Source organism: Phalangium opilio, unplaced genomic scaffold (genome assembly GCF_054372755.1).
Source record: "Phalangium opilio isolate 3A_F unplaced genomic scaffold, DU_Popi_V2 ptg000002l_1, whole genome shotgun sequence".
In the NCBI taxonomy this organism is placed as follows: domain Eukaryota; kingdom Metazoa; phylum Arthropoda; class Arachnida; order Opiliones; family Phalangiidae; genus Phalangium; species Phalangium opilio.
The window spans coordinates 15,507,156-15,532,909 of NW_028324144.1; the positions used below are offsets into that span (position 1 = coordinate 15,507,156).

General features: G+C 36.6%; 3 protein-coding genes and 1 long non-coding RNA gene across 12 annotated transcripts; 2 read left to right on the forward strand and 2 right to left on the reverse strand.

Moving 5' to 3' along the window:
* Positions 1–164: 164 nt before the first annotated feature.
* LOC149720206 (uncharacterized) lies at positions 165–6,290 on the reverse strand. 4 transcript variants are annotated; one of them, XM_089860278.1, is made up of 2 exons: positions 6,055–6,290; positions 165–5,985 (listed from the first exon to the last, which is right to left on the reverse strand). In XM_089860278.1, exon 2 carries the CDS (start codon positions 3,792–3,794, stop codon positions 1,521–1,523), a length of 2,274 nt encoding a protein of 757 aa, XP_089716404.1. In that variant the 5' UTR covers positions 3,795–5,985; positions 6,055–6,290; the 3' UTR covers positions 165–1,520. The 4 variants fall into 4 exon arrangements, with proteins under 4 accessions (XP_089716404.1, XP_089716349.1, XP_089716450.1 ...); XM_089860223.1 differs by having other exon boundaries at positions 165–5,775; positions 5,861–6,290; XM_089860324.1 differs by having other exon boundaries at positions 165–5,703; positions 5,861–6,288.
* Positions 6,291–6,785: 495 nt separating this feature from the next.
* On the forward strand, positions 6,786–13,931 carry LOC149720207 (uncharacterized). 4 transcript variants are annotated; one of them, XM_089860465.1, is made up of 6 exons: positions 6,786–7,567; positions 7,637–7,761; positions 11,214–11,666; positions 11,731–11,862; positions 11,923–12,097; positions 12,205–13,931. In XM_089860465.1, the coding sequence occupies exons 3-6, from the start codon at positions 11,222–11,224 to the stop codon at positions 12,251–12,253; spliced, it is 801 nt and encodes a 266-aa protein (XP_089716591.1). In that variant the 5' UTR covers positions 6,786–7,567; positions 7,637–7,761; positions 11,214–11,221; the 3' UTR covers positions 12,254–13,931. The 4 variants fall into 4 exon arrangements, 1 of the variants encoding a protein (XP_089716591.1); XR_016377150.1 differs by lacking the exons at positions 11,214–11,666; positions 11,731–11,862; positions 11,923–12,097; positions 12,205–13,931 and adding an exon at positions 7,846–10,424 and having other exon boundaries at positions 6,786–7,761; XR_016377099.1 differs by lacking the exons at positions 11,214–11,666; positions 11,731–11,862; positions 11,923–12,097; positions 12,205–13,931 and adding an exon at positions 8,195–10,424 and having other exon boundaries at positions 6,786–7,761.
* Positions 13,932–14,054: 123 nt separating this feature from the next.
* On the reverse strand, positions 14,055–15,779 carry LOC149720208 (uncharacterized). 3 transcript variants are annotated; one of them, XR_016381612.1, is made up of 4 exons: positions 15,122–15,779; positions 14,938–15,049; positions 14,532–14,883; positions 14,055–14,463 (listed from the first exon to the last, which is right to left on the reverse strand). It is a non-coding gene; the product is annotated as an uncharacterized LOC149720208 (long non-coding RNA). The 3 variants fall into 3 exon arrangements; XR_016381614.1 differs by having other exon boundaries at positions 14,532–14,652; positions 14,730–14,883; positions 14,938–15,779; XR_016381591.1 differs by having other exon boundaries at positions 14,938–15,779.
* A 4,575-nt stretch (positions 15,780–20,354) lies between these two features.
* LOC149720209 (uncharacterized) lies at positions 20,355–22,107 on the forward strand. The gene is made up of 2 exons (XM_089864466.1): positions 20,355–20,679; positions 20,969–22,107. Exon 2 carries the CDS (start codon positions 21,175–21,177, stop codon positions 22,105–22,107), a length of 933 nt encoding a protein of 310 aa, XP_089720592.1. The 5' UTR covers positions 20,355–20,679; positions 20,969–21,174.
* Positions 22,108–25,754: the final 3,647 nt, after the last annotated feature.

Below are 25,754 nucleotides of genomic sequence, written 5' to 3' on the forward strand. Positions count from 1 at the left end.
CTACCTATTTTCACTTATGATTCATCCTCGCAAACGCTAGACTAGATGTTAGAATGCAGTCAGTTATGGGGGGTTAAGGCCTTTTTAGCGGAAACGAGGGGCTTATAAAATTTCTGAATCAAAAGTGACCGCGTTTGTTGGTATATGTCAAGTGAGAGTCAAAATAGATTCTAATCCAATTTTTAATATCCAACATAATATTCAATCTTGTTCATAAATGTTCACACACTTTTATAGGGGTCAAAATAAAGAAATTAAACAAGACAATTAAACTTACATCTAAGGGAGGTTTGCAATTTATAACCTCTTTGAAATGGCTCCTCAATAGGATTACCTCCTACAGCCTTTAAGATTTTAAAAATTAAATTTAGGGGTTTGTTAGGTTAAAAGCGTGCAATTATGCACTAAAAAATGATGTTCAAAAATAGAAAGTTAAGATTTTTTAAAATGAATCAATCCGTCAACCATAATCCAGGTTCTTTAACAATAGTTTCAAGCCAGTTAATCAATAGTTTCAAGTTTTTTTAAGTTCTTACGCCAAGTAGCTCCTCTTCCATATTCTTTGTAGGGGTTCAGGATCTTTTTTTTCTTCTTTCTCGATTTCAGGGTTTTTCTTCAGGATCTTTTTTTCTCTGAGTACGCGATTTAAGGGTTAATTATGTTTTTTTTTCTTCTTTCTCGATTTAAGGGTTCGCGCGCTCTCTTCTTCTAGGGGTTAAAATATTCTCCGATTCAACTTGATGAAAAATAAAGGTATCAAATGAATAAAAATAAAAACATCGAATAAAAATAAAGGTTTCGATTTAAAAAATAATCTCCGTCCGTTTAGAGATTTCTTGGGGGTGAGCCGACAGGGTCTCGTTTAGACATTTCAGGTATCGACTGACTATGGGACAGGAGGGACTTCGTATATATAACTTCTAGTTTCTCGCAAGGATTTCTGGGATAATGACGTTTGCTGATTGACTTTGGTTTGGCGAATAGTGGACCATATTTATGACGTAGCCGGGCGTATTCATGTTAACAGCGAATGGGCAAAACTTTTTGTTTTGGGACCAAATACGGATTGGTCAGTTAAAGGGTTAAAAAAAATGTTCTAGAAGTTTCTCGGGCCAGGTACCAGGATAGTGACTCAAGGTCTTGTTGCTTGGGGGTCTAAATAAGCTAGTATTTCTCTGGTTTCTTGGAAAAAGTTTTCTTTGCTAGGTGTTTCATTTTGCACTGTGGATACTGTGGTATAGGATAGTTCTAGAAAGTTCGCTGTCAATTTTGATGGGCTATTTCCTCTTTCATTGTAGTTATTTTTAGAAACCGTGAATTTCTTTTCAGTTTGTTTTAAAGGGATAGGTTTAAGTTTAAAGGGCTAATATTATCTTTATAGGGGTAATTTAAGGCATTTCGTTATTAATTTAAAGGTTTAATCGGAAATTTAATTTGATTTTCATGTCAAGATGGTTATATATCCCCACCTCTTCTGAAAAGTTCGTCCCCGAACTTACTCTGTTCATCCTACCATCACGTTAAATTTTTTTTTTTTTTTTTTCATGCATAGGGGTTTTAGTACTTGAAGACTTCATCAACTTGTTTCCATTCAAAAACCGCTCAGTGGGATAAAAAGTAGGGGTGTTATGTTTCAATTCTTCTTTGTCTTGTTCATCCTCCGTAAGGGAATTTTCATTCATTCTCTTCTCTTCGATAAAGAAGTTTTGCAATTCTTGTTTTTTCTCTGTATCCAGATCTATATCTTCTGGCATGCTTATGTTATTGGTCAGGGTCATAGTAGTAGGGGTTGCTCTTGAGTTTTGAATAAATGGAAACACCCAGTATTGTCCATTTATTGTGCAAGTGATACTATGATCCTCGTAGTTCAGTTTTGCTCCTACATCTGTCATCCAATTAGATCCCAATATAATCGAAAAGTTTGCTTTCTCAATTATGTAAAATTCAATTTCCATAGGGGGACCCATTTCATCATTTAATTGTACAGGAAGTTTAATTGGGCCTTCAGCTTTAAGAGGACTGTTAGGGGAAGCTGAATAGAATTCTCTTGTTTTCAGACGGTTAAAATCCATTTCTGGGTAGACTTGTTCAGCGACATTTTTGACCATAAACGATGTACATGCTCCCGTGTCTAGGATTGCAGCATAATTGCCATTGGGTAATTGTAGGGGTATACTTCCAGTTCTTGGGACGAAATTACGTATCACGTTAATTAAGTTTTCTGGTTGTGGGACAGTTATCTCAACCGTTCTTTTAGGAGTGGTATTTTGTTCTTCATTTATTCTTTCTCTTGATTGATAGTTTTGTTTTTGGGGACAATCTCTAGCCATATGATCCGTAGAATTACATACAAAGCATTTAGGCCTAGCTGATGGAAGATACGATTCAAGGGGTAAGGTTACTTCTTGTGGTCTACTCCTTTTATTTGGGCAGTTATAAACAAAATGTCCATATTCCTTGCAATAGTTGCAAAATTTGTTTGTTAAGGGGTTTCGGGGTTCGTTTGTTCCTTGATTTCTAGGGTGTAAAACTCCCATCACTGGTTGAAGTTGCTTCACTACCTCTAGAAGTTCATCAACAGTGGTACATGTTTTCAGATTTAATAGGGCTTCATATTCGGGCATTAATCCAAAAATTATATGATCTAGTCGATCTTGCTCAGAGGGAATAGAGGGTAATTGATCATATATGTTAATCATATCTTGAACATAATCTTCAGGGCTCTCATTGGGTCTTTGCCTTCTTGTTTGGATTTTTCTTTTGATTATTTTGGAATAACTATCTCCCAAATATTTTTCTTTAAACTTTTTCTCAAAATCATCCCAGGTATGAAAATGATTAATATTTTTCCAATACCATTTCTTTGCTTGTCCTTCGAATGCTAGGGGTATATGGGTCAATAATTCTTGAAGGGTTACGCCTGTTATCATCCCATACTCGTAAGCGCTATATAGGAATTCTATAGGGTTTGATTCTCCATTAAATCTTGCCGTAAATTGAGGAATTGGTAAAGTTCTATTTCTCTGGGTTGAATATTGTAATTTTTCTCCTCTAGGAATTAAGGTAATATCAGGAATATTTGATATCTCTTGTTCTTTCTCATATACGGGAAATATAGGACTTTTCAACTTGTCTTGGAAGGTATTCTGACTTAGTATAGGGTCGTTTCTTGGAAAAAGTTCCTCTCTCTCTGGTCTCAAGGTAACGTTAGTAGGGGGATTAAAAAATTCTTTTACTCGTGTTGCATGGGGGTCTTCCGAACGTTTTTCTTCGTAAATATTGGAGGGGAGGGATACTTTCTTTCCTGTTTCTTTTTGGTTATAAGGGGTAGATGTAAATATGGGGTCTAACCTCTCTTCCTCTCTTCTAGTTCTTTCGACTCTTCTAAGGATTTCTTCTCTATCAATAACATTTTCTTCGGGTGATTTTGGTACATCATTTATATGGGTACGTTTCGTATTAATTTGATGGGTATCAGATTCCGAACTCGAACTTGAGTTAGATCTCAAAGATTGGGGAGGGGAACCTCTATGGGTTTCTAATGAATCTCTATAACTCTTATTGAGTGTCTCTAGCGTTTCTTTAAACATTTGTTGTGATTCAGCATTTTGCTGTAATAGTTTTAATATCATTTCATCTTTAAGATTAGGGGTAACTAAATTTTTTCTTTGGATCCAACTAACCACGATATAAAATAATTTCATCAAGGGTAGAATTACTTTGTCATACGACAATATGATTATCAAGATAATCAAAACGTATATAATAAGATCCGATGTGTCAATTTGACTCATGATGATTGCTCGATTATTTTCAATATTTTCTCAAAATATAGGGGTTTTAATAATAGGGAATTTTTAACAATTGAACCAACTTTGACTCTCTTTAAGACATGTCAGAATCCATCATATCGATAAGATTCCGAAGTATCGGATCCTGCCGACTGCGCCAATTTATAAGCCTTTTCTTTATGCTGTTTAAGATTTTATGGGGGTAAGGTGGAGTGTTCGACGTCTTATTAGAGGGGTTAAAGTATAAGATAAACACCTACCTATTTTCACTTATGATTCATCCTCGCAAACGCTAGACTAGATGTTAGAATGCAGTCAGTTATGGGGAGTTAAGGCCTTTTTAGCGGAAACGAGGGGCTTATAAAATTTCTGAATCAAAAGTGACCGCGTTTGTTGGTATATGTCAAGTGAGAGTCAAAATAGATTCTAATCCAATTTTTAATATCCAACATAATATTCAATCTTGTTCATAAATGTTCACACACTTTTATAGGGGTCAAAATAAAGAAATTAAACAAGACAATTAAACTTACATCTAAGGGAGGTTTGCAATTTATAACCTCTTTGAAATGGCTCCTCAATAGGATTACCTCCTACAGCCTTTAAGATTTTAAAAATTAAATTTAGGGGTTTGTTAGGTTAAAAGCGTGCAATTATGCACTAAAAAATGATGTTCAAAAATAGAAAGTTAAGATTTTTTAAAATGAATCAATCCGTCAACCATAATCCAGGTTCTTTAACAATAGTTTCAAGCCAGTTAATCAATAGTTTCAAGTTTTTTTAAGTTCTTACGCCAAGTAGCTCCTCTTCCATATTCTTTATAGGGGTTCAGGATCTTTTTTTTCTTCTTTCTCGATTTCAGGGTTTTTCTTCAGGATCTTTTTTTCTCTGAGTACGCGATTTAAGGGTTAATTATGTTTTTTTTTTCTTCTTTCTCGATTTAAGGGTTCGCGCGCTCTCTTCTTCTAGGGGTTAAAATATTCTCCGATTCAACTTGATGAAAAATAAAGGTATCAAATGAATAAAAATAAAAACATCGAATAAAAATAAAGGTTTCGATTTAAAAAATAATCTCCGTCCGTTTAGAGATTTCTTGGGGGTGAGCCGACAGGGTCTCGTTTAGACATTTCAGGTATCGACTGACTATGGGACAGGAGGGACTTCGTATATATAACTTCTAGTTTCTCGCAAGGATTTCTGGGATAATGACGTTTGCTGATTGACTTTGGTTTGGCGAATAGTGGACCATATTTATGACGTAGCCGGGCGTATTCATGTTAACAGCGAATGGGCAAAACTTTTTGTTTTGGGACCAAATACGGATTGGTCAGTTAAAGGGTTAAAAAAAAATGTTCTAGAAGTTTCTCGGGCCAGGTACCAGGATAGTGACTCAAGGTCTTGTTGCTTGGGGGTCTAAATAAGCTAGTATTTCTCTGGTTTCTTGGAAAAAGTTTTCTTTGCTAGGTGTTTCATTTTGCACTGTGGATACTGTGGTATAGGATAGTTCTAGAAAGTTCGCTGTCAATTTTGATGGGCTATTTCCTCTTTCATTGTAGTTATTTTTAGAAACCATGAATTTCTTTTCAGTTTGTTTTAAAGGGATAGGTTTAAGTTTAAAGGGCTAATATTATCTTTATAGGGGTAATTTAAGGCATTTCGTTATTAATTTAAAGGTTTAATCGGAAATTTAATTTGATTTTCATGTCAAGATGGTTATAAAATTAGTATTCATTGAGTGCCTTATAACTTGTCAAGTTTTTCCCGAAAATATCGGTTTACATGAAGCCGATATTGGCCGATATATCGGCCGATTTATCGGTAACCGATATATCGGTGTATCCCTAGTTAGCTCCCTATTCTACGGCATGCAGAAATAAGCGTTGAAATAATCAATATAAAATCACCAACGTGTCTACACAAAATTAATAAAAATTAAGACCGAAGTCACAGATATTAATCAAAACGTCTTGGATTTAACCAAGACCTAAAAAGTATCGATAAGAACAAGGTTAATCACTTGACTGAATGCGCAGATATTGAAAGTTTTTTTTTTTTTAATTAAGACTTACATGCTTAAGATGCTGTTCGGACAGTGGGACAAAGGACGATCTTCCTCGTAGATCTTAACATGGCGGGTGGGTAAAAAAGGAGAGGGCGTCGGACAGCCCCTTTAAGAAACTAATGTTCCATCACCCTATTCCATTGAATAAACTTATTTTACTGGTAGTCAATTTATTCCCTCTCAAAAATTTGAAAAATTTACTTATCTCGGGTTTTCGAGCACAATTCCATTCCCCGTTTACATTTTATAACTACATTATCATTTTTAGGGGATTTCGTCATGAAAAATACCTTATAAATACACGTAACAATGACAAAACGATTTAGTCGTAGTCTGCTTTAGCCTCTGCTATGCCTGATACGAGCAAGGAGGATGCATAGCTGTATACATCGTCCTGGCTAGAAGTACGCCTTGTGCCACTCTCATGCCTTCTTTCGCTGGCCTCGTCACCAAGGCAATAGCCCACTCAATTACGCGTTAAGCTGCTCCAAAATTCCGTGTGAATAGTACTTTTTAAGGTTTCCGTCATCAAATAGTAACTGTTTTTGAGAACATTCCTCGGCTTGAAATAGGACAACTACGAAATAATTCGACCAAATTTTATTTTGAAATTATTTTCTACCATTTCAATTTCTATAAAAGTATTCTACCAAATGTATACAATTACAGAGTGCTACCAGAAGTCTCTGCGGCTACTTGAAATACTACATTTATATAGGAAGATTCGCAGCAACGAGTACATAAATCCAGGGCTATCCCTGATAAATCCCATATTCCTTTAAAAACCATTAATACATTCATTAATCTTGTTCCTGAAGATATACAGACTTACTAGCAGAGTCGAGTCACAGCCTCCTAGATCACGCGACTCGGTGAACGCAGGCTATACTGCAAAATAGCCAAGTCAGAAATTTCAGGCTACGACCGCGCTGAGTCCAGCTGACACTCTCACACCCTTAGCGCCCTTAAGTTGGCAATTACAAGTTTACAACAAAGAAAATAAAAAAATTTCGAATAGTATGCACCCCCCCCCCCTACTGCTTGCGAGCCATAGAAACGATAGAGACGCCATGGGCCTGGCATAGAACCGTGTGACCGTTGTCTGTCGTACCGCTGCTATAGACACAAGAGATTTCAATGCTCAGTATCGGGATATACAGGGGGTTGACCCCTCGACGTCTCTACTCTTTTTATGATCTTTCCATCGAGCGAGATGGAAGGCAAAGTATTTTCCCCGTGTCTTTCCCTCTTACATATATTCAGTTTAACCAAGACTAAAAATCATAACATCCCTATTGAATTTTCCGCCATTGTTGAAATATGAGCGGCTAAATGTGGGCCTGTTTTTGTTATTGTCAAGTTTTATCAACTGAATAAATTTCCCCTTTTCCAAAATTTTACTAAATAGAATATGTTTTTACCCCTAATTATTGGTACCTTTCCAAATTATTGCTAATTTGCTTGTTAATTGCCACCTTTTCCAAAAAATCCTTATTTTTAGTTTCTTTCTACCCTAAAAAGAGGCGCACTTTTAGCCATTCGTTTGAAATTTGCACAAAAACAAAAGGTTTCACTATAAATCGTTCAGGCCATGAACGGGGATATGTTAGCAACCTATTAACGACGCAATGTCATACACGTACTCTCCTAAAAATGATAATGTAGTTATAAAATGTAAACGGGGAATGGAATTGTGCTCGAAAACCCGAGATAAGTAAATTTTTCAAATTATTGAGAGGGAATAAATTGACTACCAGTAAATTAAGTTTATTCAATGGAATAGGGTGATGGAACATTAGTTTCTTAAAGGGGCTGTCCGACGCCCTCTCCTTTTTTACCCACCCGCCATGTTAAGATCTACGAGGAAGATCGTCCTTTGTCCCACTGTCCGAACAGCATCTTAAGCATGTAAGTCTTAATTTTAAAAAAAAAACTTTCAATATCTGCGCATTCAGTCAAGTGATTAACCTTGTTCTTATCGATACTTTTTAGGTCTTGGTTAAATCCAAGACGTTTTGATTAATATCTGTGACTTCGGTCTTAATTTTTATTAATTTTGTGTAGACACGTTGGTGATTTTATATTGATTATTTCAACGCTTATTTCTGCATGCCGTAGAATAGGGAGCTAACTAGGGATGCACCGATATATCGGTTACCGATAAATCGGCCGATATATCGGCCTATCTTTTTCATATCGGTATCGGCCAATATCGGCTTCATGTAAACCGATATTTTCGGGAAAAACTTGACAAGTTATAAGGCACTCAATGAATACTAATTTAAACACATCACTTATATTCAGTCAAGTGATTAACCTTGTTCTTATCGATACTTTTTAGGTCTTGGTTAAATCCCAGACGTTTTGATTAATATTATATATACGTAGCAAATGGAATTCAAACTACATTAAATCAAAGAGGGTAATAAGAAAAACAGTTGAACTAGCAGCTTTGGCAAAACATTTTAGGAGCACACAGGAAGTTCAGAGGCAATATTTCAAAGCCAGAACACTTCAGTCAAGCCTTCTACTCCTTTTTTTAGCCTCTTTGATTAAATCTGAAGGTGAAAATTACTATCACTTGAAACAGCACGAACTCGCTATATACTGCAACTTTTAAAATTATTATGTGGTTGTGATTATTTAATATAATCAAGTTGTTATTTGAGAAAAAAATATTTCTTCTTATATTTTCCGTTAAAAGCACGGAAGTTTGTTCTTATATTTTTCCGTTAAAAGCATGGAAGTCTATTAATGAAGAAATAATGAGTTTGCTCTCTTTAAATCTGTTACGGTATTAATATTTAATTTAATGAAATTTGAAAATTTTAGCAATAGACCAGGAAATAATTAACATGATTGCGGAAAATATCATCTCAATAATCTCGATGTTTATTTGAAATAATGTACACAGAATGAAATCACAAAAAAGTATTAAATATAGGAAAAATAAGTGAGGCAAACTTTTCAAAAGCTTTATTGATGTTACTTAAATTTTTAAAAATTAGGCAAACATTTATTTCTACAGTCATTGCTTTTTTAATGACATAATGTTTAGTAAATATTACTCTTGCATTTAGTTGTTTTCTACATTTCTAGCCTGAAAATCTTCAACTTCTATTGCATGTTGTTTGCGATTGACGCAAAGCTTGGAAAAAATTTAAATTTCATTCTTCACCTTTTCTGGACTTGAAACATTAGATAACACAACAAATGTCTCTGGCGTCTACTGTTTAAAATATTAAAAAAAAAGCATTTATTTATTTATTTAAACCTATTCTTGTTTTTAGGTTCAAGTTTTACTTGAAATGCAAGGCATCTAACTGAATGTTCTGTCTTCGTAGATAATGCTATTGAAAATAAACATTTACACCGAAAAAAACTTCTGGGCCAAATGCATATTTGCAAGTTGAACAGTTTTATCAGATTAGTTTCTACTTCTTTTACTAATGGGCAGTAGCTGACATCTTGATTTTGGTTCAACATTATCAGTGTAGATTCTACTTTGTGAATGCTAGGCGCTGAAGTAAATAAGAGTTGTGTGACGTTTGTTTGTAATCAATGATCTCGGATTTTTTTACGTTTCTAGCAGCAATACCCCAAATATGTCTATTGATTGAACCAAACATTGTTTAAGTTTAGTGTCTGAGTACCTTTTGTAGCCATTGTAATAACAGTTTGCGTAGCTTTACATTTAGTGCCGAATTTTCCTGTTGCAATACTTATTCCTTCTTTACATGGTGGCAGAACTGTACCTACAAGTGCAGCGTTACCTCCAGTTAGTTTTGATTGGATTGCTGTTTCATTATCATCAAAAGCTTGAGAATGTATTAAATTTATATCTTCATGTACTGTTAGTAAAAGTTTAGAATTTGAGCTTTCTACAAGCTCTTTATCAAAACTTGTTCCATGAATTGGTATTGAATGTGGTTTCAGTAACATCCTTTTTTCCCTTTAGTAACGATAACATCATCTTGACTAAAATGTTATGAACAAATAACGGACACTTTGTTTGGGTCCACTCTTTACCACGATTTGTAGCCAAAATCCACATTTTAATTAGATCATCATTACCTTTACATTGTAGGAAACTTAGCTAAATACCCCAGTCGCCCAATAGGGCACTTTTTGTTAAGGTTTACAGTACCTTTTGGAAAAAAATGTAAACTGTATGAACCGTCTTGGGCTAGATTGTCACTGCAACTTGAACATCCAAGAACCACGCATCGTTTATTATATGGCATTGTAAATTGATTCTGAAGAGATGCTTATTACTCGCAAGTCGCAACAGGTAGTTTAGTTTTTGAAAATACTCGAACACGACTAAACTTTATATTAAGCTAAAGATTAACGTTACAAATAGAGTTTTAGAAATCATATAGTGAAAGTCATTTTTAAAATAACAATCATGCCGAAATATTTTTTCTAAGAGATCAGATAAACATATTTTTTAACACCTTTTCCTCGAGATGTCGCTTTAAACAGAACAAACTTCCTATACCGCCACTTTTAAAGTTATGTAGTTGTGATTGTTTCCTGCCATATAAATAAAGAAATATTGTAAACCTGTCTGTAACTATTGTTCTTTCAATTATCTTATATATTTTTTAAAACCGCTGGAAAAGCTATATTAGAGAAGAAAGTAAATTTACCGTATTCCCCGGTTTTATTCGCTGCGTTTAGCTACGGCCACCATAAAAGCGCTTTAGGTTACCGGTTACGTAGATATATTGCAATCTGGTACTAAACCGAGAACTTGGTAGTGGTTGCTGAACGCACTTACAATTTTCAAACAACGAGACGCAACAAAGTAAGCGGATTTATTTTTAAACTTACTATCATAGAATATGATTATAAATGGGAAATATTTTAAAAATTAGGTTTATTTTGTGATTAATTACTTATTTAGCATCTTTTAGAGCACTTATGGGTTATAATTCTACTTTGAAATTTTTTTGAAGCGTCTTTTTCAAAATATATAGGTTAAGCCTCGGTTAATGAGCGTTGTCTCTTTCATGGTAGCAGCTAAGGCTTCGGGGTAATAGATAGCAGTCAGTGCTTGCAGGTTGGCTAATGGTGAAAAAAGTTTTAAAAGTACAGTACAGGCCCGTAATTATGATAAACGTGTTTTCAAGAAACTTAGTTCGATTAATTCAAGAAATAATAATTCCACTTGACGCCATTTCTCCGGCTTGATTTTCAATCCCTTTAATATATTATTTAATATATTAATTGTAGGCCTAGCTGATTTTAAGAGTGATCTCTTAAAATCAGCTAGGCCTACAATTAATATGAGAATAGTCCGTAAGTGAAAGAAAGATTAGCACCATAGTAATAAGGGTCTTTATTTCAAATTCTAGTTAAAAAAATGGACCGCTTTTTCAACATAGGGGAAAACTGTAACGTGACAGTGAACATAAATACTGGAGGACCGGGAGTGGGAGATGGGCTAATAAATGCCATAGGTGGGGCTCTTGCCCCCAGAGGACGCGGGGCTGTTGGCCCAAGTGGTCTCGGGGCTGTTGGCCCAAGAGGTCTCGGGGCTGTTGGCCCAAGAGGTCGTGGGGCTGTTGGCCCAAGAGGTCGTGGGGCTGTTGGCCCAAGAGGGCGCGGGGCTGTTGGCCCAAGAGGGCGCGGGGCTTTTGCACCAAGAGGGGGCCGCATTTATACGGGCCGTGGACGCGGCGGAAACGGCCGCGGAGGCCGGGTTAACGGTTGTGGAGGTCGTAGCGGTCGCAACGCCAGGGGCCGGCGTTGTAATAATTGTGGCCGCTACGGCCGCTTAATGCGCGACTGCTGGAGCCGCGTTCGTGGTATAAAACTCATTTAATACTTAAAAATGAAAATGTACAAAGTATTATTCCATTTTGGTAAAAGGAGACTATGAAGGCCCACAAAATTCGATGTCGGAGGCTGGGAATGCCACTCCCCAAGGCGCCGGAGTGGTGCCTACCCCGCCTCAAGGCGCTGGAGTCCTTGTAATGCGCGACTGGTGGAGCCGCGTTCGTGGTATAAAACTCATTTAATACTAAAAGTGAAAATGTACAAAGTATTATTCAATTTTGGTAGAAGGGGACCAAGTAGGCCAACCGAATTCGTTGGCTGAGGTTGGGTCTGTCCCTCCCCAAGGCGCCGAAGTGATCCCCACCCCGCCTCAAAACGCTGGGGAGCAGACGGCCCAACCTCACGAAGAGGAGGAGGATGATGACATGTCAATGGAAGAGATTCAAACGGAAATCAAGTTGTAAGCTGCATGTTACAAAAAGGGTGGTAGGACCGAACAAAAGTCGGTTGGTTTGCTTTAGATCATAATTTCGAGTCGAAATTTTTCTATGATATTTTGCTGTCCAGGTCACCTTTTGAAAATGATAGTTTAAGATTTTCACAGACGACGCCTTAATTAAAAATAAATTAGCATTTATTTAATTCAGTCATAAATAGTGTCAAAAATGTCATAAAGCTTCTTTGACTTTAAATTGCCAATAGAGCCAACTGTAGTCTGGGTGTACCACCCTTTTTGGTACACCCTGTATAGCCGGTTTCCTGCTTATTCTTCTGCGCGGTTGCAGTTCTTCAAAAATATTTTGCAAGTAATAACAAAAGTGAATAGGCTACTACGTACAGAAAGTGTAGAAATCGAATTCTGTAGCGCCTTTTCCTGTGGCTTTAAAGAAAACTCTTGAGCAAACGACGCGTAAAAGATGAAGTCAAACCAGATTGGTTGTATTCGAACTTCCCTCCGTTTAGAGGAGCCAATCGTGCTTCAAAGCAATTACATCACCGAAAGTAGTTCGAGTGAGGAAATGTAAAGCCCCGCCCATTGACATGCGCGATAACCACTGGATGTTTTACTTCCAACAGCAACCCGTAGATGGCGAAAAAATCTACTTTTTGGCGCGAAATTTAAAATGCTTAGTTATAGATCATTGGTGTTGCTATAGGTAACGTTAGTTCAAATCATAATGAAAATGAAAAGGTGAATATTTGTGTTATATGTATATTTCCTACCACGTACACATTATTTATTACTAAACAATGAAGGATTAACATTTATTATTATTAATCATGACGTTATGAAAAATGGTTTAAATTATTGGAAGACCGAGCGATGATGAATTGCTTGGAAAATACCTGCCCTTGCGTTTTTGCAATTTAATGTATTTTTTTTCAATAGCTGTGAACGTTTGCAGTTAATTGCAGGATGAGGAGAGTAGTCTTTGTAAAGAGCGGCTCTTGGAGTCAATTTAGCTCCCACAAATGTAAATAATGACGATAATGACTTGTTTTGTTATGGTCTTAACTTTGCATTAATTTTGCCCAAGCAAAGTAAGTTTAACAAACATTCATTCTATTTCATAATTGCGATTACTTACTTTTTTGGCCAATTCAATTAACTTCAAGCGTAGCACTTTACAAAAACGTCTCTCCTGATCATGGAATTAACCTCAATAAATAACAAAAACAATCCTGATTGCAAAAGAGCAAGAGATGTTATTAAATCCAAACTTGTTGTGCATTTCCTCTGTTCATTCTTTTATTCATTTCAGACATAGATATTGTGAATGCATCAGTTGGTTTTGGGGCTTCAATTGAAGGAACTGCATGTGGGAGTCTCTTTATTATTTCTACCAAAGCAATTCAGAGAAAAATGATAATGCAAACGAAGTGGCTATTAGTAAACTATTAGTCTTTCTTTGATAGATCAAGACATTATCTTGCAAAAGACAAGGCTTCATTGCTTGGTCCACCGATTAATTTAAACATTGTTTCCTAACGTTGGGATTATTTGGGAAATATACATCCATTTCTGTGCTTCTGAAACTCGGGATTGGACATTTACAACTCATATTTATTTAAGAAATAATAAATTTAAATCCTAAAGACAACATATTCCCATAATTATACAATAATAATAAAAACTCATGGACTTAAAAATATTAACTTATATTGTTTTGTAATAAACCATGTGTATGTTGTTTAAAACATGGCGAGAAATATATTTTAAAATCTATATAATACCACGAATATTCATCTTTTTATTAAGATTTGAACTAACATTATATGTATATATATATATACATTAAAAAAAACACACTTGAAAAATATATATATATATATATATATATATATATATATATATATATTTCAAGTGTGTTTTTTTTAATGTATATTTTTTTTTAATACTATAAATTTTTTTCCTAATTAGTAAATACATTTTTTTTTCCAAAATACAATTTTTTTTCTTAATTACAATATTTTTCTAATTATAAATTTTTTAAATAACAAATTTTTTTCAAATATTTAATTTTTATTAAATAAAATAGTTATTTCAAAAATGAGCCGATTTTTTTCCTTGCTTAATCCCTTCGTATCTTAATTGGTAACGTTGAAAGAACTGTGCTAATGTAAACAGCACTGCCCCGTTCAAAACTTAATGAACTTTATGCAGTTTTTCCGTAGATATCCGTTGTTGAATTTTTGATACGGTGAAAGACCATCGTTGCGTTGATTTAGCTTATAAAATTAGTCTCAATAAATAATATTATTTCCGACACGTTGCATTCAATTTTTATCATAGTCTGTGCTAAATTTCAGTAACATAAAGATCATCTATAAAATGTTAATTAAATGATGTGATTTTATAGTTTGGCTTGAATACCAGTAATTAAATCAAGTACCTAAACAATTCATAGCAAATTAGACGAATTAACAAACGGCAATGTGGAGGGTGGAGCTAGCAAACAACGTAACCCTCTGTATCCCCGAGGTAACGTCGGCAAAATTTTGCTCTAATGTAAACTTGGAAATTATTTGACTAATTAGATTACATAACGACCCTGTTAAGTGAATCGGTTACAAACTAACACCACTGTTACCTATATTTATGAATTAAACAATCTATGTTGGTAACAATTGTTTATAAATTCATAACGAAACATCACATACTGACTGGATCAATAGGATAACAATTGTTTTAACGAATGATGTGGTCTTCTACTAGGGCTAAGTTTCAGGAATTATATCGCACGCCTACACAATTAGTAGCATTTTAGTGAGATTAACAAATAATTAAACCATGTATACCTCATATGGGAATGTTGAATCAACTGCGTTAACGCAAAGTAGCAAACACCACTCTTCTATTGCCGCAGGGAAAACACAAATTTTGTCATCTTTCCAGTAGTATTTTGAAGTTCTCGAAAGTTTCACAGGGTGGAAAGAAATATCTTTATCTCAACGTCTTAATAAGTAATGAAACCGTTTATACCTGTCCTCAAATGAGAATATTGAATTAACTGCGATAACGTAAACACCATTCTTTTAACTGCGGTATGGAAAACACATTGAAAATTTTGTCATCTTTCCTGTAATATTTTGAAGTTGAATTCTTCACAGGGTGAAAACATTACCGTTGATTTCTAAACCATAATAATTTGGATAGATATGCCATTTTTACTTAAAACTAGAAGCGCCAATAAACAGTCATGAATACAGTATACCTAGGCCCTAGGGTTAGGATCTGTATCATGAATCGAAGCAGACTGCGTATTTTTGAAATTCCAAAACAGAGCTGGAAATTAGCTTACATAGACAAACTAAAATACAACTTAAGCCTTGGTCGTAAAGAACCTCGAAAAGCTTATTTTAAATGATATAAAAACCTCTATTAACTGTAATTATTTACCTGAATTACTTTTCTAGACGAAAATTCGACTTGATAAAGACGTATTTCTTATTTAGGGTGCTACAGTTAATTAGAAAATACATACAAAGGTGCTCAAGCTCGGATGAAATACCTAAGTAATTTGTTAGCGTCTACTGCTAAGAAATTAAGACAATCAGCAAGAAAGCCTTAGCCAACATTCGCAGCAAGAAAGCCAACATTCGCAATTAGTCAACGTAACTTGTTAGCACCCACAAACCTAGGCCCTAGTTGTCAAAGAGAACGAAATGAAGAAATAGGTTTAAGCGCGCTATAAGGTTAGGCTGACTTCTGACCCAAAAGTAATTTTTTGATGTACTTTGTTAATTAGTTTAAGTACAATACTTAGACTTCATTAATTAAAAATCGAAACAGGTAAGTTTCCCATTTAATAAATGCTTGTTAATTTAGAAGTATTCCGAAAACTAACTTCGCTATAGTTTTTCCGTATGGCCGGCTTCAATTGCCTTAAAAAACCGAAAATTTTTAATGCTTTTTCTATGGGACGCTAACCCTAAAAACTGTGAATTTTCCTTTAACATTACGGAAGGGTGTCATGTCATATCTACAAGAGCCTACCGGCCCTGTAGAATAAAGAATATTACAGCGTCCAAGTTCATCGATCAGCTAGAAAGAGAATAATACAATTTTAGATATAAAAGAATTAAAAACTTTTGTTTACGGAGATATCCAACGTGATTTTATTAAAACATTAAAATTTCTTAGAGACGTTTCGGGCCGCGGCTCGTCATTCAGTCTCTGTATGACGAGCCGCGGCCCGAAACGTCTCTAAGAAATTTTAATGTTTTAATAAAATCACGTTGGATATCTCCGTAAACAAAAGTTTTTAATTCTTTTATATCTTAAATAACCGTGACAAAAATAACTATGAGTAACCTTTTTAAAATACAATTTTATCTTACTATACAAAATATAAAACTAGTTAATAGAAACTATAACACTTGCCCCTTGTTCTTTTCTAAGAGGGGCAAATTTATCCAGTATGCTAGAAATACTATTTTCCATTATTATATTCTGTCTATGAGTAACCCAGAACAACGTTAAGACAGAGGTGAAGATTATTTTAGTGGAACAGCTTGCTTGTCGACATAGAACTTAGATTTTGCCCTAAGTTCTAGCAAGAACTGAGTGTTGTTCTTAATTCTTTGCTAGTTCAAGGTAGAACAGACGAGAACTTTTAGAAAAGTATTCTACAATTTTGAACAGCAATCGTTCTGGAAAGAACTGCTTTGTTCAAAAGAGAACAGTATTTGAACAGCAATTTCTAAGAGTGTAAAGAAAGGACAAAATAAATTCCAATGTATCTAAGAAAAAGATGAAAGGCGATAAATTCTTTTGTTATGAACCAAGTTCGACCCCCTCCTCCCCCTTAATGTCATATAACACACACCTGGGTGGCCAAAAGAGGATTTTGTAAACTATAGAGAGACATTTCACTTCCGAACTCTGGAGAGAAAGGTTGGTGACAAGGCTAGTAAGAAGTCACGTGTTTCCTCCGATGCACCTTACGTAATATGTAATTCTTGTTTTGGTAAAAATGTCCCTTAAAATGTGTGCTAAATTGAAAACATATGAGACAGTCTAGCCATATGCATGTATACTTTACTCGGAAATGTTAAGATCCGTAAGTTTTTTAGCATAATAAGTAATATTCCGGCATATTTCATTCATCTGACCACATCTCTTTCGGTATGGCTGAAAATGTTCATGAAAAACCTCAAAAAAGTAGGGTATGACCCCATGCCACGTACGGGTCATATACACTGCCCTCATTGTGATGGGACTTAAAAAGACGTGCCTGACTGCGGCCAATTAAATTATTTCTGCACATCACGTGACTGTGCGCACTGCAGACTTTGTGTTTTAGATCAATCTAAAAACCTTATCCGTATGTCGACCCATAAAGAGCGAAGACATCTTCTTGACGAGCGAAACTTTTGTTTTCTGTGCGGTGAGTTAAAATACCGGTTAAAGGACTTGTGCCCGTGTTACAAATGGACAGATGATTCACCAGAGATTAAAATTAGGTACGGCAGTGGCTTTCGAAATGAAAAAGAACAAGGGTCCCAAGAGGACCATTACAATTTTGCGCCACATCTCGTATAAATTAAGCACAGATTATGAGTCCTATCTCCTATTATAATAAAGCAATAAATATGAAATAAAATTAAAAATTAGCTTATCTCGCTGGATTAATTAATGTAGAAATCGCATTAACAAGAGTAGCTCCACAGTCAATAATTCACATCGAAAACAGACTTGCAGGAGCGAGAAAACGCAGAGCGCAGAGGAAGTGAGATGGAGTCTCATGGAGAAACCGTTTTATATAGCCAGTTCAGCTGGGACCCTATTCTGTAATTTCCTCCATCCCTCCCGTAAACATTACGGTTCCCGTCAAGTTTACAGTTTTCCGTTTTTAGCATAACGGCCAACGGAAAACTCCAGAAAAATGCTATTCTATAACTTTTCCGTTAAGTGAAAACATTTTTCCCGTTAATTTTTAAATTCCCGTTTAAATTTCATCAAACCGTTTTCGTTAGGCTTAAGTTGAACTATTGAGAGATATTTAGCTTGGTTTATCTTCACAATTTAATTATTTTTAAATTGTCACCTTAATTAAATCAATTTTCATTTATCGCGAAAAACGTGTTGACACGCAAAGCATTGTCTTCTTTCTTGCACAGTAAACCGAAGAATTTCCATTTGTATTAATCGGTAGCCCAATTTAAATATCACTCTCAAAACGTAATTGAAATTACGGTCAAAAATAGACACATGTGCAAAGAATTAAGTTTATATCACTATAGTAGTGTTTTTGAAATAGGCTTAACAATGCTTTTTTAATCCGTAAAGTCGCTTACGGATGCCTTCGTGCTCACGAAAAGTTAACGTTTACCGTTACCGTTAAGTTTTCGTCCAAAAAGTTACAGAATAGACTTTTTCACCAAACGGTTTTTGCCGACCGTAATCTTTACGGTTCACGAAAACTTTACGGCCAAAAACGCTTACAGAATAGAGTCCCAGGGCCGGAAATAAGCACTGGACATTGTCCAATAAAAAATCCTTATTTCCAAGGCTGTCTGAGCTTGGTCTGAGACACTGAGACTTAATTTTCGCCAAAAACGGACCTTTTCGCCGCAAAGTGGAAACACTGGCGACATCTCGTATATTTTAGCGAAATCAACACCTGGCATTTTCCAAAATATATTTAAAATTATATTTCAATTAACTATTTAAAATATCATTTTTTCATATTATTTAAAATAAATAATTTATTTTGTAAATGAATTAAATAGCTTAAAATAAATATAAATTTTTAACCAAAATTTCAAGGTAGGCTCGAACGTGCGACCCTCGGCTTTAAAACAATCCACGAGGAAAAAACAGTCGAGCGTTTTACCCCTGGTCTACGAATAGCTCTGCGATTTCCCTTCTGTTTGCGTACTGTATACATATTCTAAAGCTAGAGTTGACTGACAGCTGAGGGTGAAAATTAAGGCGGGGTTTTCGAAGCCGTCCAATAAGCGGTGTGACGAAGACGAAACGAAGGAGGAGTTAAACTTTCCGTTTATGCTCGCCAATATTTTGCGCATCATAAATAATACAAACTGCTACATAAAAAAGGTATGTTTCACTTTGCATCATAACAGTGTTTGTATTTTAGTCGATATTCATGTGCACTTTAGTATTATTCTTATGAAGTTCAGTATTAATTTCTAATAAGCCACTTGTGCATGGTAAAATTGGTGTTTTTTAGGTAGTTCATGGGTATTTTAGCCAGTATTCAGCTGTAACTTTTGCATGTATTTTATACAGGATGTTACAAAAAGATTTGTCACAAATTCAGGGGCGCATTCTACGGGTCAAAACAAGACTAAGTCACCAAAGAACTATGGTCCAAAACTGAACACCCGCGGAGATACGGGCCATCAAAGTATCACGTAAAATGCGATGAATTTTCCCTTCAAGTTAAGCGACGAATATGGCTTGACCATATTGTTTTCAATTAATTGGTCATAATTGAAAAATATTCGATATTTAAGTAACGATCGATTCTGGGGGCAGAACTAAAAGCATTTTAGACCAAAAAATTAAACATTTAATTTGGTAAAGTGTTTTAATTTGGCCTAAAGTTACAACGGCGTTTTCAGATCGCTGTAGTTGCTGAGTGGCTTGGTTTTTCATTCACTAAAACGATGGCCCATTTGTCACGGTTATATTTTGACCTTTAGTTGTGTCAGTGTCCCTTTAGTTCAGTTTTATAAATTTCCTATTTTAACTCATTATAACGATATCCTGTAGTCCCGAGATTGCTTCTTTCCCACACTTTTGCTACAATTCCCTTCGGTACCTTATTAGCGCTACCCTCAGAACTAGGCTTCTCGAAGAGTCCCCTTTTACGACCGTCATATCTCTTCCATTTCTCGCATTGTATTGATAAGAAAATGTCCAAGCGAAAGTACTGGGTTAAGGGTTAAATTGTATATTGGGGTAAAAATGTATTGTTGTATTTAGGCGGCTTAGGCCATTTGAACTGTGTTCTTACATTGTGATTCTATTTTTAAATATATTGTGGATGTACGCGAATACGATTTTTAGGGGTGCCACTTAATGGTGCCTGGTACCGTCTCCTTAATGTGCTCTCTCTCGTGCCATAAATCTATACCTTCTCTCTCTCTATCTATTTGGCATTTTGAACTTTAACCGAACTTCTGAGAATGGGTGCAATTAAGCAGAGCTCGATCGCTTATTGGCTAAACATGGAAAGCCCGCGAAGATGAGAAGCCAATCTATTGGCCAAAGAGAAAAACCCGCGAAAGTCCAGAAAATAGGACATGGAAAAAAGAATTAGAAGACTTCACTTTTGGGCGAGGATCTGAACTGAAAAGGAGAGCGAAGGACTTCGCTGCTCCAGGACAAGGATCTAGAAAAAGGACTGCAAGGGACTCCAGTCTTCCAAGTCCATCACCAGGCCCGATCTTCGTTACCGTTATTATAAAAAGATCGTTACGGGTTCTACGTTCGCTAAAATTCTACGCTGTGCGCGATCGCTTCGCTTGTGCCCAACTCGCCACCGATTGAGAGAGAGAGCCAAAACGCTGGTATTGTTAAGACTTTGAACTTTAGTGTGATAATAATATTATTATTATTTTGGAGAGTGCATGCTTATTGTTGGGGTTTTATCGTTTATATATTATATCGTTTTGCATGTTTATATTATTTTGGGGGTCATCTATAAAATAACGCTAGTGTCGGGGATTTCCTTATTTACTTAGTTTGTGTTGGCCAGGGCCTTCTGCCTTGGTTGTAGTATTTGTTAATGACATTAAAATTTAATTTCGCTTGGACATTTAAACCTGTTAGTTATTCCACTTAATATCATACCCCTAGACCTCATTTCAACCCGGAAATCTTTAATTTCGAGAAGGCTCGTGCCTTATGTGAACCGCTGGATAGGAAACCTATTTAATTTTGATCTAAATTCTTTAAGGTATTAAAAAGCGGTTACATAACTGGGGGTCCGTCCGGGATCTTTCATAAAGGTTTCCTTGCAAAATTTTTTTTTATTACGAGCTTCTCGTCACCGTATTACGCCCATGAGCGAATCCGACTCGGATAGCGATTCTGAATTTAGTCAGAGCTTTGTATTTTGCCCCGAGTGTATCCCTAGTTTAGGAAGACACCATAGTTGCCTTGATTGCCTTAGGGCTTTTCAATCCCAGGAGCGAGACGCTCGCCGTTCACGTTTAGAAGCCCTTAAAAATCCACCCCCTGTCCAAGTCATGGCTGATCGCGAGGCCCAAGATAATGCTATAGCGGTTGAAGATCCCCCGCGCCCACGAAACGAACCTCCTAATATTCCCCCTACCCAAGCGGATCAAGCTAACCTTTTGGCTGCCCTTGCTGCCCAAATTCAAGCCCTCACTACTACCCTAGTGGCTAACAATGGCCAAAATAATGGCCACAACAATGGTTACCGTCACCGAAACAATGGGAACGGGGATAGACACCACGAGGAAGAGGAAGTCGAGGCCACTCCTCAAGCTTGGATTCCCCAAGTCGAGACGCCAAAATATTATTGCAGCGACGACAGGTCCCCCTCGCTAGGCGAATTTTTAACCGCCGCCAAAAGACTCAGAGTCAGTCGGAACATTCCAATGCCCATATTTTTAACGCGTTGGGTTCCCACCTTACTGCTTGGCCCCGCTTCCGATTGGTGGCTCGAAAACGATGGTAACTTCGAAACCTGGTATGATTTTGAAGCGGCGATTAGAGATGAGTTTGGGAATGAGGATGAAGACGACAGGATTCGCGACCTGATTGACGCGAGAAAACAACAATCGAAAGAGAGCGCCCAGGATTACTTAAACGCCATGCAGGATTTAATGAGGCGGCTAGAAACCCCCCTTACCAATAAAGAAAAAGCTACCAAAGTGTTTAAAAATCTGAGGCGTCCCATACAGCAAATTCTTTTACCAAAGAAATATACCTCTCTTAGGGAACTGATTGTCGACGTCACGAGAGCGTAGAGTTTTCTTGGTGAAGATACTTTGACTTCGCCGACCCCCTTGGCAGCTCCTAAAACCCCTTCGACTAACCCTAGCGCGAATCCGAGAAACGGTCCCCCTCCTAGCCCGAGGCCGAACGACTATCCACGTAACTGGAATTCACGTCCCTCTACCTTCAATAGGTATGAGCCCCCAACTGGCTGCTTTGAATGTGGGAGTCGATCCCATTTCAAAAGTGAATGTCCCCGCTTACCACGTGGAACCTGGCGCGACACTAGACCCCCCAGAAATCAGGGAAACGGGAGGAACGGCGGGAACTCGGACCAGGGCGCCCGTCGGCCACGTCTATAAATACTAAGCCGTGCATAAAGGGTCACCTCCCAATTTCGGAAATAAATATTAATATTGTAAATAGGCCATGGGGAGAAAAACTTTTATTTATTCCCGTTCAATTTGGAGGTGTAACGAAAACCTTATATTTTTTTATAGTTAACCGTCCTAAGTTTTATTTGCTCATGATAGAGCCCGAGAAAAATGTCGCGAAAAAACCCCAAACCCCTTTCGTACCAAAAACGTAAAAAGAAGATAGTTCGCCTCGATAAGCGGCCTTTGGCCTATCCTTATTTACCTAGCTAAAAAACGCCTATTGTAAGCAGCGTGGACACTAGTGGAAAATTTGGTGATTCACCCGTTCTTGGTACGAGAGAGGCCCCTCTTTTTTTTTAAGATTCTGTACCCTTTCTATAGAGAGGGTAGTTGCAAACTATTTGTAAAGCCGAAAGGACGTGTTTTTCACTTCAATAAAGTTGTTTTTCTTCTTAAATTTATATCGAAGTTTAGTGTTGTTAATTTTAATTCGCCAACCTCAGTTAAGTTTAGTCTGAAACTATTTCGAATCGTTTCATGGTGCCGAAACCCGGGATGGATTAAAATTTAGAAATTATCACTAAACACTTATTTAGTAATTAGAAAAAGTGAGAAAAACTGAAGTCGAGACTTTCGAGAAGTTTGTAGCCGTTAAAAAGTATGTGAATTTTCAACGAAACCTGTACGGATAATAGAATTTCGTGAACTTACCAAGAATTTAAAGTTAATTTCAACGAGACTTTTAAAACCGTGTGACCGTTCAAAGAAACCTGTACCGAATACGCGAATTTCTTGAACTTTCAAAGGATATTAACGAGGTTTTAAATCGAGAAGTAGATCGTTTTAATTATGGATCCACACAAAAGAAACATTAGCAAAAGAGGATACGCGAGAGGAACTTTAACGCGATTGGACAATGAAATATCTCAAGTGTTAGGAGCAACGTCTCTAAGTGTAACCAACGCCGTTTTAACAAAGTACATTCTACAATTAGAAAAAATCGAATCAAATATAAGTGACTTAAATGAAAAGGTGCAAGAAGGATTTAACACGGAACCTGAGTTAGAAAAGGACTTACATGACTGTGAACTGATTCAAAGTAAAATAATAGATTTAAAAGCAAAATGCCTGGACGTTCAACATGATCTACAATCAAGAGCATCGAGTACCACGCAAATAGTAAGCCCAAACCCATCTCCTTTATCATTTAATAGCGCGCAGCTTGCAACCACGAAATTACCGCGAATTGTCATCGAAAAATATTACGGAGATATCAGTAAATGGCAAGAATTTTGGACGTCGTTTGAAACAACTATCCACAATTCTTCGTTACCCGATTCTGGAAAACTTGTTTATCTGAAGAGTTACCTAGGCGGCACAGCTTTAACTAGCGTTAGCGGAATTTCCATGACCTATGCAAACGCAATTATCACTCTTCAAGATAGATTTGGAAGAGATGATCTCGTAGAAAAGGCTCACATTGAAAAAATCAGAAAACTAGAAGCCGTCAGAAAATCTTCAGATATAAAAAGTTTAAGAAGTTTCTTCGACAGCCTGTACATTAGCGTAATGGGTCTTGAAGCACTAAATGTTAAAACGAAATACGGTGGTATTTTAATACCTATAATCACTGAATTGTTGCCAGAAGATATAGTCCTCAGTTTTACCCAGAAGAACAAAAGGGCAGACGCGTTATCGATAGATAAGTTGATAGATTTCCTAAAAGAAGACATTGAAAGTAGAGAGCAAGCGTGTAATTTGAAGAAAAGCGTCATCTCCGTTGAGAGAAAACCAGAAAACGCCTTCAATAGAAGCTCTACCTTCAATAAACCGAAGATTGCGTCAACATCTTCCTTCAAGGCAACAGTAGCCCAAGAAAGCCCATGTGGTTTTTGTAAAGGTTCACACAGGATGGAAGACTGTACCGCTCTAACCGCGAAAGAAAGAAAGGAAATTTTCAAGAAAAGGTCCCTCTGCTTTATATGCGCCCAAGGAAGACACATGGCTAGATTTTGTAAGAGGAAAAGAGAAGTTTCATGTAAATTTTGCAATAGATGTCACTCACACATGGTGTGCGAGGAAAAATATCCAGAGGTTAATCAAGGTCAAGAGACGAATGAAGGTCAAGGAAGTGAAACATCAAGTATGTCCACTATCACCTCTAAGAAGGACAGTGTTTCACCACCGATTTATCTCCGTACTGCTTGGGCTAAAATATGTCATGACGGAAAAGAAGTGAAAGTACGATGCTTGTTAGATGACGGAAGTCACCGTACCTATGTTTCGTCCGAATTATGCCAGAAGATGAATTTACCAGTCGTCGGCAAAGAATCCTTGAACCTAACCGTATTTGAAGGGAAGAATAAGAAAATAGAACGTGAGAGAGTACAACTAACCCTAGGAAGTCTCTTCGATTCTCAGAGCTTAACTATAGAAGCCATTGTCTCTCCTAAGCTAAGTGGAAATATACCAGGAGTTCCAAGAAAGGATTTGATAAAACTATCCAAAGAAAAGGGGTGGAACTTAGCAGATACGCCACCTCCAGAATCACTCTCCAGCTCAGAAGAAATAACCATGTTACTGGGAGCCGATTATTATTGGAAAGTTTCAAGTGGTAAAACAGAAAGAATTGGTACATCCCTCATGGCGCATGACACTATTCTTGGATGGACTATCCATGGTAGAGACGAAGACTCGGAAGAAGAGAAGCCCTCAAGCTCTTATAATATTTGCGTCTTCAAAGCACTAGTCAATCAAGAAACAAGCGAAGATGAACTCATATCGGACAACTTGAAAGCCTTTTGGAAATTAGATTCCCTTGGAATTGTTGACAAAAGCGACGAAGAGTTAATGAGCGAAAAAGCCATTAAAGAAGAATTCGATTCAAAGATTACCTATGACGGAAACCGTTACAGTGTATGTCTTCCGTGGAAAGAAGAAAGAAAACCTTTGAACAACAACTACATTCAAGCTAAAAGAAGATTTCAAGGTCAATTAAGGAAGTTTAGACAAAACCCTGAGTTATTTGACAAGTATGCTGACGTCATAGAAACGTACATAGAAAATGGAATCGTTGAGAAAGTAAAAGGCGAAGGTGAAAACAACAAGACATTTTACCTTCCACACAGAGAAGTCATCAAGGAAGAAAGAAGCACAACCAAGCTCAGAGTGGTTTTCGATGGCTCTTCTCACTCTCCAAACTTTCCGTCAATTAACGACTGTCTCCACTCAGGACCAGCTTTGAATGTAGATCTATTAGGTCTTCTCGTCAAATTCAGAAAGAATAAAATCGCCTTCACCGC

What these genes read in the sequence shown, in the direction of transcription:
- LOC149720206 (XM_089860278.1), bottom strand. Translation starts at nt 3,794, where the DNA reads ATGAGTCAAATTGACACATCGGATCTTATTATATACGTTTTGATTATC.
- LOC149720207 (XM_089860465.1), top strand. Translation starts at nt 11,222, where the DNA reads ATGGACCGCTTTTTCAACATAGGGGAAAACTGTAACGTGACAGTGAAC. An exon ending in CTGCTGGAGCCGCGTTCGTG is followed by an intron (nt 11,667 to 11,730) that starts GTATAAAACTCA and finishes TTTTGGTAAAAG; the next exon opens with GAGACTATGAAGGCCCACAA. An exon ending in ATTCAAACGGAAATCAAGTT is followed by an intron (nt 12,098 to 12,204) that starts GTAAGCTGCATG and finishes TTTGCTGTCCAG; the next exon opens with GTCACCTTTTGAAAATGATA.
- LOC149720209 (XM_089864466.1), top strand. Translation starts at nt 21,175, where the DNA reads ATGAGCGAATCCGACTCGGATAGCGATTCTGAATTTAGTCAGAGCTTT.